Here is an 11,396-nt window from a genome sequence, read left to right on the forward strand (position 1 = left end):
TATTGACTTTTTATTTGTATGCTCTTTATTCCTGTCCTGATTTTACAAGTTTCCATTATATTCATGCTTCATATTTTAACTATTATTCTTTATTTAAAAGGTTAGTTCACCCAAAAATGAAAATGGTCAGTATGTTGTGTAACACAGATATATTGAGGTCAGAGCACTCCTTTTCATAATGGTTGCATGGGCAGTTTAGCCTGTACAATAACAAGCCACTGGAAGAAAACACACAACATGAAGGTGAGTGAACAAGGACATGCTTTTGATTTTTTGGTGAACTGTCCCTTAAACAAAATGAGTGCACAGAATGCATTACTAAGCTGAGAAGCTGAAAGTTCGACAGAGTTTCAAAGTGGACCCCAGTCCAACCCAGAAACCAGGGTAAAGAGGCTGAGTAAAAGTGGTCTGCTCTCGATGCAGCAAAATCATGGTATCATCTGCCAGAGAAATGCTATAAAATGCAAGAGTTCCAGCACTGTGATCAAGATACACACCGACTCTGTGTGGTGCTGGAGTGTGTATTTCAACACTAAACTTACTGTGCCGGAACAAACAAAGAGAATCTGAGAAATCCAAACTCCACGATTTTGAGTTGCATCCCAGTTTTCGGTCCGTATTCCCTCCAGTCCTGGGAATCGATTTGTAGGATACTCCAATAGAAACTCCTCCACCGCCTCCCCACTCCACCTCCCAATATCCGCATCCAGACAGACCTTCGGTGCACAAGACTTGAGCCCAGCTGCTGAAGCGCTCTGGGTGATCCGGGTACGGCTGAGGCTCGTGGACGGTTGAGACCTCTGAGTATTCTCCAGAAAGGTGGAGGAAAAAGTTGGCGGTGTTTGGGTCCAACATCAAATCACAGCAGTCTAAAAGAGGAAAGATACTTGGCTAATAAGTCTCATTCAATAATTTATATTACATGTATCTTTAAAATTCTCTGTTATGATTGGTCACTCGCAACATTCTGAGGTCAGTTATAGAGTGCTGGAAGTTCCGGAAGTATTTTTTTTCCCATAGGGGTTTAAAAAAAAAAAAAGTCTTTGTTAAAGCATTATAAGCCATGAACCAAGCCAATCTTGAAGGATTAGTTCACTTCTGAATTAAAATTTCCTGATAATTTGCTCACCTTGATGTCATCCAAGATGTTCATGTCTTTCTTCAGTCGAAAAGGTTTTTGAAGAAAACATTCCAGGATTCTTCTCAATATAGTGGACTTCAGTGGGGTTCACTGGGTGGAAGGTCCAAATGTCAGTTTCAGTGCAGCTTCAAAGGGCTCTCTACATGATCCCAGATGAAGAATAAGGGTCTTATCTAGCGGAACGGTCTGTCATTTTCTAAAATTAAAATTAAAATGTATATACTTTTAACCACAAATGCTCGTCTTGCACTGCTCTGTGATGTGCCGTGCATTATGTAATCATGTTACAAAGGACATGCGTGACGTAGGCGGAAGTACCGATCCAGTGTCTATAAACGTGCAACGATTAAGCCAAACGCCTTTTACAAAAAAAGGTAAAACAACGATATCGGACGATTTTGAAGTTGGAGGAGAAAATTAAATGAAGTTCTTCACCCTACCGCGGTACTTTAACCTACGTCACACATGATCTTTCAACGCAATGCGTGGCGCACCTTCCACCCGGTGAACTTCACTAATTATAATGATAAATTTTATTTATAATGCTCTTTATATTTCAACAAAATCCCAAAGTGCTACAATTAAAAAAAAAAAAAAAAAAAAAAAAAAGATGGAGACTATATGGAGAAAAATCCTGGAATGTTTTCCTCAAAAACCTTAATTTCTTTTCGACTGAAAAAAGAAAGACATAAACATCTTGGATGACATGGGTGAGTAAATAATCAGGAAATTTCATTCAGAAGTGAACTAATCGTTTACTGGCTTTAGTGAAAGAAATAACTACAATCCCATGAAGCATTGCAAACAGCACAATCGAATTAAAAATGGAGAAATATAAAACTACTCATTTACAAAGGCAAAATTTGCTTTTTCGACTCTGATTGGTGTAATTTTCTGTACAAAGTCATGGGTAATGTAGAACCACATGACGTGAAGTGCATTCAAATTGTTTAATAATGCACAACTAGCTGTGGATTATGCCGCTTAATACCATGGTCATTTGCCAGCAGTGATAAGTTAAAGGTGCCCAAGAATGCTTTTTCACAAGATGTAATATAAGTCTAAGGTGTCTCCTGAATGTGTCTGTGAAGTTTCAGCTCAAAATACCCCATAGATTTTTTTTAATTAATTTTTTTAACCGCCTATTTTGGGGCATCATTAACTATACACTGATTTTGGCAGCGCCGCCCCTTTAAATGGCGTGCTCCCTGCCACACGAGCTCTCAACTATATTACAGTGCATTTACAAAGTTCACACAGCTAATATAACCCTCAAATGGATCTTTACAAGATGTTCGTCATGCATGCTGTATGCATGCTTCGAATTATGTGAGTAAAGTATTTATTTTGATGTTTACGTTTGATTCTGTATGAGTTTGGGGCTATGCTCTGTGGCTAACGGCTAATTCTACACTGTTGGAGAGATTTATAAAGAATGAAGTTGTGTTTATGAATTATACAGACTGCACATGTTTAAAATTGAAAATAGCAACGGCTCTCTTGTCTCCGTGAATACAGTAAGAAACGATGGTAACTTTAACCACATTTAACAGTACATTAGCAACATGGTAATGAAACATTTAGAAAGACAATTTACAAATATCACTAAAAATATCATGGATCATGTCAGTTATTATTGCTCCATCTGCCATTTTTCGCTGTTGTTCTTGCTGGCTTACCTTGTCTGTGCACAGATCCAGACGTGAATACTGCCTTTCCTTGTCTAATGCCTTGAACATGGGCTGGCATATATGCAAATATTGGGGTCATACATATTAATGACTGTTACGTAACAGTCGGTGTTATGTTGAGATCCGTGTGTTTTCTGGAAGTCTTTTAAACAAATGAGATTTATATAAGGAGGAAGCAATGGGGTTTGAAACTCAATGTATGTCTTTTCCATGTACTGAACTCTTGTTATTTAACTATGCCAATATAAATTCAATTTTTGATTCTAGGGCACCTTTAAACTGTCATTGTTTGCAGTGCAATATTTAATTGGAACAGTAAACATTTACTTCCGTCGGTTTCAGCTTGTTGGATCTATTCTGCCTGCTTTGAATCAGATCCCCTCTGAGAAATATAACATTAATTCAGTAGCGAAGGTATTTTATTAATAAAAGTCGTGGTTGATATCAAGTTTCTGTGCTCTTGAATGTTTCTGTGTGTGCGTGCGCTTCAATGAAAGCAGCGCGTTAATATAGAACGGTGATTAAACTGACTGGAACTACCTGTGCATTAAACAGTTTTAATGCACACCTTCCAGCCAATCGAGTATTCAGACAGACCATGGTATAATGAGCTAATAAATATTTCAACTCAAAATTACTTATGTGGAAGGCAGCCAAGTAATAAGCGGGATAATGTTCATTTAGCCTCATGTTGGGGTTCTGAACACTCTGTCAGGGTTTATTTTGCAATAACAACCAGCTAGATGTACATTATCCCGTACATGATAACCAATGTCTGCTAAATCAGAACTCACATTGTAAGAAATCTCCCCTGGTCCTCGGCTCAGTCTGTTGTAAATGCGTATGGGCTGGAAAAGGTCAGAGATTTGAATTACGTCAGATGCATTTTAACACACCGGTAAACATGGGTGGGTTGACGTGGTTTGATGACTCACTTGCTGGGAGGGATGTGAGTGTCCGTACCTGTTTCAGTGTTCAACAGACAACTCGGGGAGTTTTCAGCTGACTGATCGTGCTCATCAACTGTAAACATAATGGTGTCTGCTGTCAACAGCCATTTGTGCATCAGCAGCTGATATAATTCAAAGCAGTGGTCAGCTGTGGCGGACTAGACAATCAGCAATCTTGTGTATCTGTGTTTTTATACTCACCTAATTCTGAGATCTTCGTCAATTCTCTGTCACAGACGTCACTGACTTTATCTCTCAGCTCTGTGAGAGCTTTTCTCAATATCAGCAAAGGAAAGTATGGATGGACGTCAATGCTAGGGCGACTTCCAGTGTCAGGAGGGGCACAGAGCGTCTTATAGTTCTGCATGGGTAAGTCAAAAAGGTAAAGTTAGTGAACAAGCAAACACACACCTTTATGTTCTCCGACCCAAATTCCCCTATACAGGTTATACACAAAGAGAAAAAAAAAATAACTTCTTTTCTTCAGCTGTTCCCATATTGTTTCTTGTGGAGTATCGTAACCTCCAGCACAAATAAACAAATTCAGCTCATACTTCAGACCCAGGACTTCACCTGTAGGAATTGGATATGATCCTCAGTGTTTGAGAGCGCCTCTAGCTCAGCCTCTCCTCTCCTGTGTTCAACTATCTGTTGATTCAGTCGTTCTAGAAACTTCTCCGTCTGGCTGAGAGCTGTTCTCTCCTCACATCTGATCTGCTCTTTCACCTCCGAATGCTTCCTTTCAACGCAGCGCAGCAGCCTGATGAAGATCTTTTCGCTGTCCTCCTCAAATGCTTGTGCAGAACGCTGTTGAAATGACAGACGGGACATTGTTTAACCCTCTGGCCCTGTTCACTTATGGGACACACTCGCACTGTTCGCTGGTCAAAATGGAACAAATATCATAAATGTAACTTTTTTTTTTTTCTTTTTTTTTTTACAATCATTAGAATACATTTCTCAATACATACAGTGGGTACGGAAAGTATTCAGACCCCCTTAAATGTTTCACTCTTTGTTATATTGCAGCCATTTGCTAAAATCATTTAAGTTCATTTTTTTCCTCATTAATGTACACACAGCACCCCATATTGACAGAATAACACAGAATTGTTGACATTTTAGCAGATTTATTAAAAATGAAAAACTGAAATATCACATGGTCCTAAGTATTCAGACCCTTTGCTGTGACACTCATATATTTAACTCAGGTGCTGTTCATTTCTTCTGATCATCCTTGAGATGGTTCTACACCTTCATCTGAGTCCAGCTGTGTTTGATTATACTGATTGGACTTGATTAGGAAAGCCACACACCTGTCTATATAAGACCTTACAGCTCACAGTGCATGTCAGAGCAAATGAGAATCATGAGGTCAAAGGAACTGCCTGAAGAGCTCAGAGACAGAATTGTGGCAAGGCACAGATCTGGCCAAGGTTACAAAAAAATTTCTGCTGCACTTAAAGTTCCTAAGAGCACAGTGGCCTCCATAATCCTTAAATGGAAGACGTTTGGGACGACCAGAACCCTTCCTAGAGCTGGCCGTCGGCCAAACTGAGCTATCGGGGGAGAAGAGCCTTGGTGAGAGAGGTAAAGAAGAACCCAAAGATCACTGTGGCTGAGCTCCAGAGATGCAGTCGGGAGATGGGAGAAAGTTGTAGAAAGTCAACCATCACTGCAGCCCTCCACCAGTCGGGGCTTTGTGGCAGAGTGGCCCGACAGAAGCCTCTCCTCAGTGCAAGACACATGAAAGCCCACATGGAGTTTACTAAAAAACACCTGAAGGACTCCAAGATGGTGAGAAATAAGATTCTCTGGTCTGATGAGACCAAGATGGAACTTTTTGGCCTTAATTCTAAGCGGTATGTGTGGAGAAAACAAGGCACTGCTCATCACCTGTCCAATACAGTCCCAACAGAGAAGCATGGTGGTGGCAGCATCATGCTGTGGGGGTGTTTTTCAGCTGCAGGGACAGGACGACTGGTTGCAATCGAGGGAAAGATGAATGCGGCCAAGTACAGGGATATCCTGGACGAAAACCTTCTCCAGAGTGCTCAGGACCTCAGACTGGGCCAAAGTTTTACCTTCCAACAAGACAATGACCCTAAGCACACAGATAAAATAAAGAAGGAGTGGCTTCACAACAACTCCGTGACTGTTCTTGAATGGCCCAGCCAGAGCCCTGACTTAAACCCAATTGAGCATCTCTGAAGAGACCTAAAAATGGCTGTCCCAAACGTTTACCATCCAACCTGACAGAACTGGAGAGGATCTGCAAGGAGGAATGGCAGAGGATCCCCAAATCCAGGTGTGAAAAACTTGTTGCATCTTTCCCAAAAAGACTCATGGCTGTATTAGATCAAAAGGGTGCTTCTACTAAATACTGAGCAAAGGGTCTGAATACTTAGGACCATGTGATATTTCAGTTTTTCTTTTTTAATAAATCTGTAAAAATGTCAACAATTCTGTGTTTTTCTGTCAATATGGTGCTGTGTGTACATTAATGAGGAAAATGAAAAATGCACTTAAATGATTTTAGCAAATGGCTGCAATATAACAAAGAGTGAAAAATTTAAGGGGGTCTGAATACTTTCCGTACCCACTGTAGATATCAAAAAAGCAAAAAACTACTAAAACTCTTCATACAGTACATGCCTCAAATCAACTCATTCTTCCATACAAGTAGCAAAGGTTGTCGCCCAACAAATACACTTTATTTTTCATAAAGCAATGACCTAAAAACACTAACAACAGGTAGCATTACACAATGTTTTCTTTTGTGAGATTTCTTTACAAAACAAGAATGACACTCTCTACTGTTACATGGTCCATGTTTACATTACAGAAGAAAATGATGTTTCCCCTTTTGTAGATGATTAATGAAATTGAAAGACTAACTGTGTAGGTGTTCAGCTACTTCAAACTGTTTTGATAGTCTTTCATTTTTTAGATTTGTGACATATTTCGATATGGTATTACTGCAGAAATGTAGAAAATTGCTGTCTTTTTCTCTTTTGTTTTATGTTAGGTTTTAAACTTAAGTTTAACAGTTCTGAAAAGAGTACAGTATGTACTGTAAATGTGCAAATTGGCCTGTAGTTTTGGTGGTTGTGCCTAAGTAAGAAATGAATTCATACCGTTTGAAAGAAGTAGGCACTGAATGTATTTTCTACCAATGCAATGATAAATTATCCACAGTTTAGCCCACATAGACTGCTGTTGTCCTCAATGTTGGAAGAGTTTTGAAAAAGTGACCTAAGTATTGAGAAATGGGTCCTAGCAATTGTAAAACTGTATATGAAGAGTTCCATTGCAAAAACCTCTAAGTCCATCTGACATCTTTTCTTTTAAATGAGCATTTTTTTTATCAGGCCCCTATGTTTAGGTTCAGTAATTTCACTTTAAAGGGATAGTTCACCCAAAAATGAAAATTTGATGTTTATATGTTTGTCTTGCGCATACTTCAATGAGTGCTAGACATCACTGCCGTTGTCAGAGCGCGATCAGACATCACCAAGCGAATGCTGAACGCAGTTGGACATAGTGGTGCTTTAGAGGTAAAAAATGATATAAATACTGTTGGTTTCTCGCACAAACCGATCGTTTCGTGTCTTAGGACATCAATGTGTCGTCACGAGCCGCAGGGTTTAATTTGGATTCGTCTGTGCATGTTTATTGATTCTTATAGATTGTGTGACCATTCACTCCCATTATTTGACTGACAGACGACAACGGTTGGAGTTAAAAATCATCATTTGTGTTCTACTGAAGAAACAAAGTCACCTACATCTTGGATGCCCTGGGGTTAAGCAGATAAACATCAAATTTTCATTTTTGGGTGAACTATCCCTAATGAAAAGGTTGTTAGTTAAATGCACTATTTTCGAAACTGTCACTTTAGTCAATTTATTGGTATTTAACAAATTTGACTGTCTTTTTGCTGCAAAACCAGCTAAGTCCATGTGTGCTTTTTTTTTTTTTTGCAAAAACAAAAAACAAAAAAAAAAACCTCTAAGTTCACCTTTTTGGACAACAAGACATTAAAATGTCCGTTTCTGTCAGTTTTACAGCAGAAAAAGGAACACTGTTGTTTACTCGCGAAATCCTGTCATTGCCACTATAACGATGGACAAAACATGATGATAACTTGTAGCTCCGCAGTTGAAAGCAGCTCATACACACACCGTCATTCATCTTGAAATCATATGTTTCGATTCGCGTCTTCCGATTGGTTCTTCTCTGGACTTAGAGGCTTTTGCTGACAAAGGGAAGTGGCGTTTTAACAGTTTCTGCCAATGTCTTGAATGGGCTGACGCTGGGATTTAGATGACTTGAAGCAAAAGTATTTGATGAACGAATACTATGTGCGGAGAGAATTCGCTCAATATCATCTCATTTTTAGATGGCGTTGGTGTTTAGTGGCGTTTAGTGGCTTTTGCAGTTGAACTCTTCATATTCAGATATACAAAAACAGAGCATCAGTTGGGACACTTTTTGATGGGGACCTACTTATAAAAGACAACACTCTTGTGTATAACCCTATAAATATATAACAGGGTTGTGTAATCCCTAGTTACTAAAAACAGTGTTTTCAGACGTAATTACTTAGTTTTATTAGGTTCTGCATTTGGATATATATTTATAGGCTATGTATATTTATAAATAATCAAAGACTACTTTTTGCCAGTGTTTACATGTGTCTGTTACAGTCATACCAGTTCATAAGAGAGAAAGAGAGTGTGTGTGTCAATTTAGCATTCTAGATGTTTTAGAGTTTAACCCATTTATTGCTGTTTTTTGATGCATTGTGGCTGATTTGTAGTTTGTACCCCACAAAAATGCTGTTTTCATATATCCTGTTCATATGGTGGTAATGTTAGACTGCGAACAGTACAAATGTGCTTACTTTTAAGATAATTTAAACAAAAATCACCAAGTTTTGTACATTCCACTAAGGCAGTCCCCCCCAGTACAATGACAGTAGACCTACCTTGACGTATTTTACAATGTCTTTGAGTTCCTTTTCTCGTTCCTTACACCTCTGTTTTGACTTCTTCCACGCTTCCTCAAGATGTTTCTGTTTGAAAACCACGCGTGTAAGAATTTTGCTGTCTTTAAACTCTATTTTGTGCAATTTAAAGTTTTTCTTTTTTTTTTTACAGTTTGTTACCTGTTTTTCCATCCTCTCCTCCAGAACCGACACCACGCTGTGCCCCTTATGTCCGTCTTTTAAGCACGAACTACAAATGCACTGTTGGTCTGTGCGACAGTAAACATCCCGCAATTTATTGTGCCGTGAACAGATTCTTTTTTGCGGTTGTTTTGTAACTTCAATAAGCGGATGCATCCTACCGCGATTCCTTTCATTGTGAGGCTTCAAGTGAATTTCACAGAATAATATCTGACATTTCACACAGAACTTAACAGCTCGATGTTTCTTCCCGGTGCAAACGTCACACTCCACATCCGCTGCCTTCGCACCAGGATCTTGAAGGCCGGTTCTCCTCAGTTTTTCCACAATATCAGCCAGCATGGTGTTTCTAGACAGCGCAGGTCTGGGGCTAAAGGTGCGTCTGCACTGAGGGCAGCTGTATTCCTCTTTTAACTCGCATTTCCTCCAGTAACCTTTAATACATTCCATACAATAACTATGTCCGCAGGGAATAGTGACCGGCTCCCATAGCACTTCCAAGCACACTGAGCAACAGAATTGCTCCTTATCTACAGAGATATTCGTTTCTGCCATTTCCCCCCTACATGTGTACAGTCAGAAGTGAGTGAAATGAAATGCAGAAAGCTGGTCACCAAGGACAGAGAGGACGAAACAATGAGTGTTTGTGTATAAACTGGGCGTGAACATAATGCAGGTACACTGGAAACTTATCGGGTTTCAGTCCGAAAGAGCCTGAAGCGGCCAATCACACACAAAAACAGGAAGAGGACACTTTGCTTTTATGCAAAGTACCAGGTGGGTAAACTTGCTTTACATGCAACATACATACATTATATTTTGTGACCTGCTCCATAATCCACATTGTGGGTTTTAAGCATTGACAAAAAGGGAAGTCTCTGCTTTCTAGCCTATTGTTTCTCATTATTTAAATGGTGGCTGTCATAAAAAAAAATGTTTTTGAGAAAGGATTCCAATAAATTTTAAACATTAAGAAAATCAAATCTTTTAACTTTATATTCTTCAAAGTTGCTTTTCATTGATTGGTGGCTCCCAAACTTTTTCAGTCTAAGACCCTCCATAACCTTTTTTTAGAAATAGGACAATAAATGTGTTTTTCTTTTAGTTCACATTTGCTATTTTCTTGCCGTATTATTAGTATTATGGGATAAACATGAACAAAGACATGAGTATGGGATAATTTACAGACAAAAAGGGAGTATATTTAGATTTCTTGGTTGTACAGTAAATGAAAACAACCTTATTTCTATATTAAACAATGATGCACCATGGAGTCGATTCAGTGGCCGCTCTGACAAATATCTCTCCGGACATCACTTTTGGCCACTACTGTATATTTGTCCTCTATATGAAGTGCTTTAACTTCTGAGGCTGGCGATTCTAATAAACCTTTTCTTCATAACACTTTTGCAAATACACACAAAGTTTTTGAAATTATACTGTCATTTCTCTTTGAAGGCCTTCAAGCAAATATATTACACACCTGGGGCCGTATTCACAAAACATTGTATCTTACCACTAAGAGTTCTCCTAAATAGCAGTAAAAGTTCTTAGCTAAGAGTTTTCTCTTAAAACCTATTCACAAAGCTGCTGAGACAAACTTTTACTAAGGAATAGACTTAAGACTTAAGCTAAGAGTAAGGGCGGGGTTGACCTCGTTGCTATGGAGTAAACACACAGTGATTGGCTGATGGGGGAGGAGTCAGCGATTTAACCACAGAAATATTGTAGAATGATGTGTCATGTTTCCATATTAAAATAATGGTTTTAAAATACAAATGTTGCCCTATTCAAATAAATATTTTTTTAATAAAATAGTCAAAATAAAATGTTGCCATTGTTGCCATAAAGGTTTTAAAATAGGCTAAGTGTCACTAATTAAACTAGTATATACAGTTAATTGTCTGCCTCTTGGATGTCTGCATCTCAAGAGAATGCAGAATTCAAGCGACAAATTGTTTTATAAACAAAGTTTGGGAGAAACACATTCAAACGGTCTTTCTAATCAGCTCGAGAGCAGGAATATATACACAGACGAGAGTTCTGCATCCCTCCGCCACCCTGCTCCTCACTCTCGGCTGGGGATACGGGGAAAACTCTGGGTTTGGGCTAAATTCCAAGCTCGATCCGCTTGCACAGCACACCAAACACGCTTATTATATATATATTTTATTACTCTATTAAATCATTTGTAAGTGTGAACTCATGAAAACCATTGCCACAGGTAATCAGACAATATTTATTTATTTATTTTTGGCATCTCATCGTAGATTCAAATCTATAAATCAAAATGTATTGCATTTATGAAGAAAAAGTTCAGCACCCAAGGCTCTATCGCTATTGCCTCAATGGTGTTCAGTGTCTTTAGGTGGATTAGGACTGTTTGTGATTTGATCTTAGTGATTTAGGAGTCCTCTTGACTA

At 38.8% G+C, this 11,396-nt stretch overlaps 1 protein-coding gene across 1 annotated transcript; it reads right to left on the minus strand.

Annotated features, from left to right (window-relative positions):
* Positions 1 to 149: 149 nt before the first annotated feature.
* ftr87 (finTRIM family, member 87) lies at positions 150 to 9,730 on the minus strand. The gene is made up of 7 exons (XM_048162402.1): positions 8,953 to 9,730; positions 8,773 to 8,859; positions 4,356 to 4,589; positions 3,984 to 4,143; positions 3,796 to 3,855; positions 3,627 to 3,680; positions 150 to 869 (listed from the first exon to the last, which is right to left on the minus strand). Exons 1-7 carry the CDS (start codon positions 9,526 to 9,528, stop codon positions 319 to 321), a joined length of 1,722 nt encoding a protein of 573 aa, XP_048018359.1. The 5' UTR covers positions 9,529 to 9,730; the 3' UTR covers positions 150 to 318.
* Between the last annotated feature and the right edge of the window lie 1,666 nt (positions 9,731 to 11,396).

Source organism: Megalobrama amblycephala, linkage group LG17 (assembly GCF_018812025.1).
Source record: "Megalobrama amblycephala isolate DHTTF-2021 linkage group LG17, ASM1881202v1, whole genome shotgun sequence".
Lineage (NCBI taxonomy): Eukaryota > Metazoa > Chordata > Actinopteri > Cypriniformes > Xenocyprididae > Megalobrama > Megalobrama amblycephala.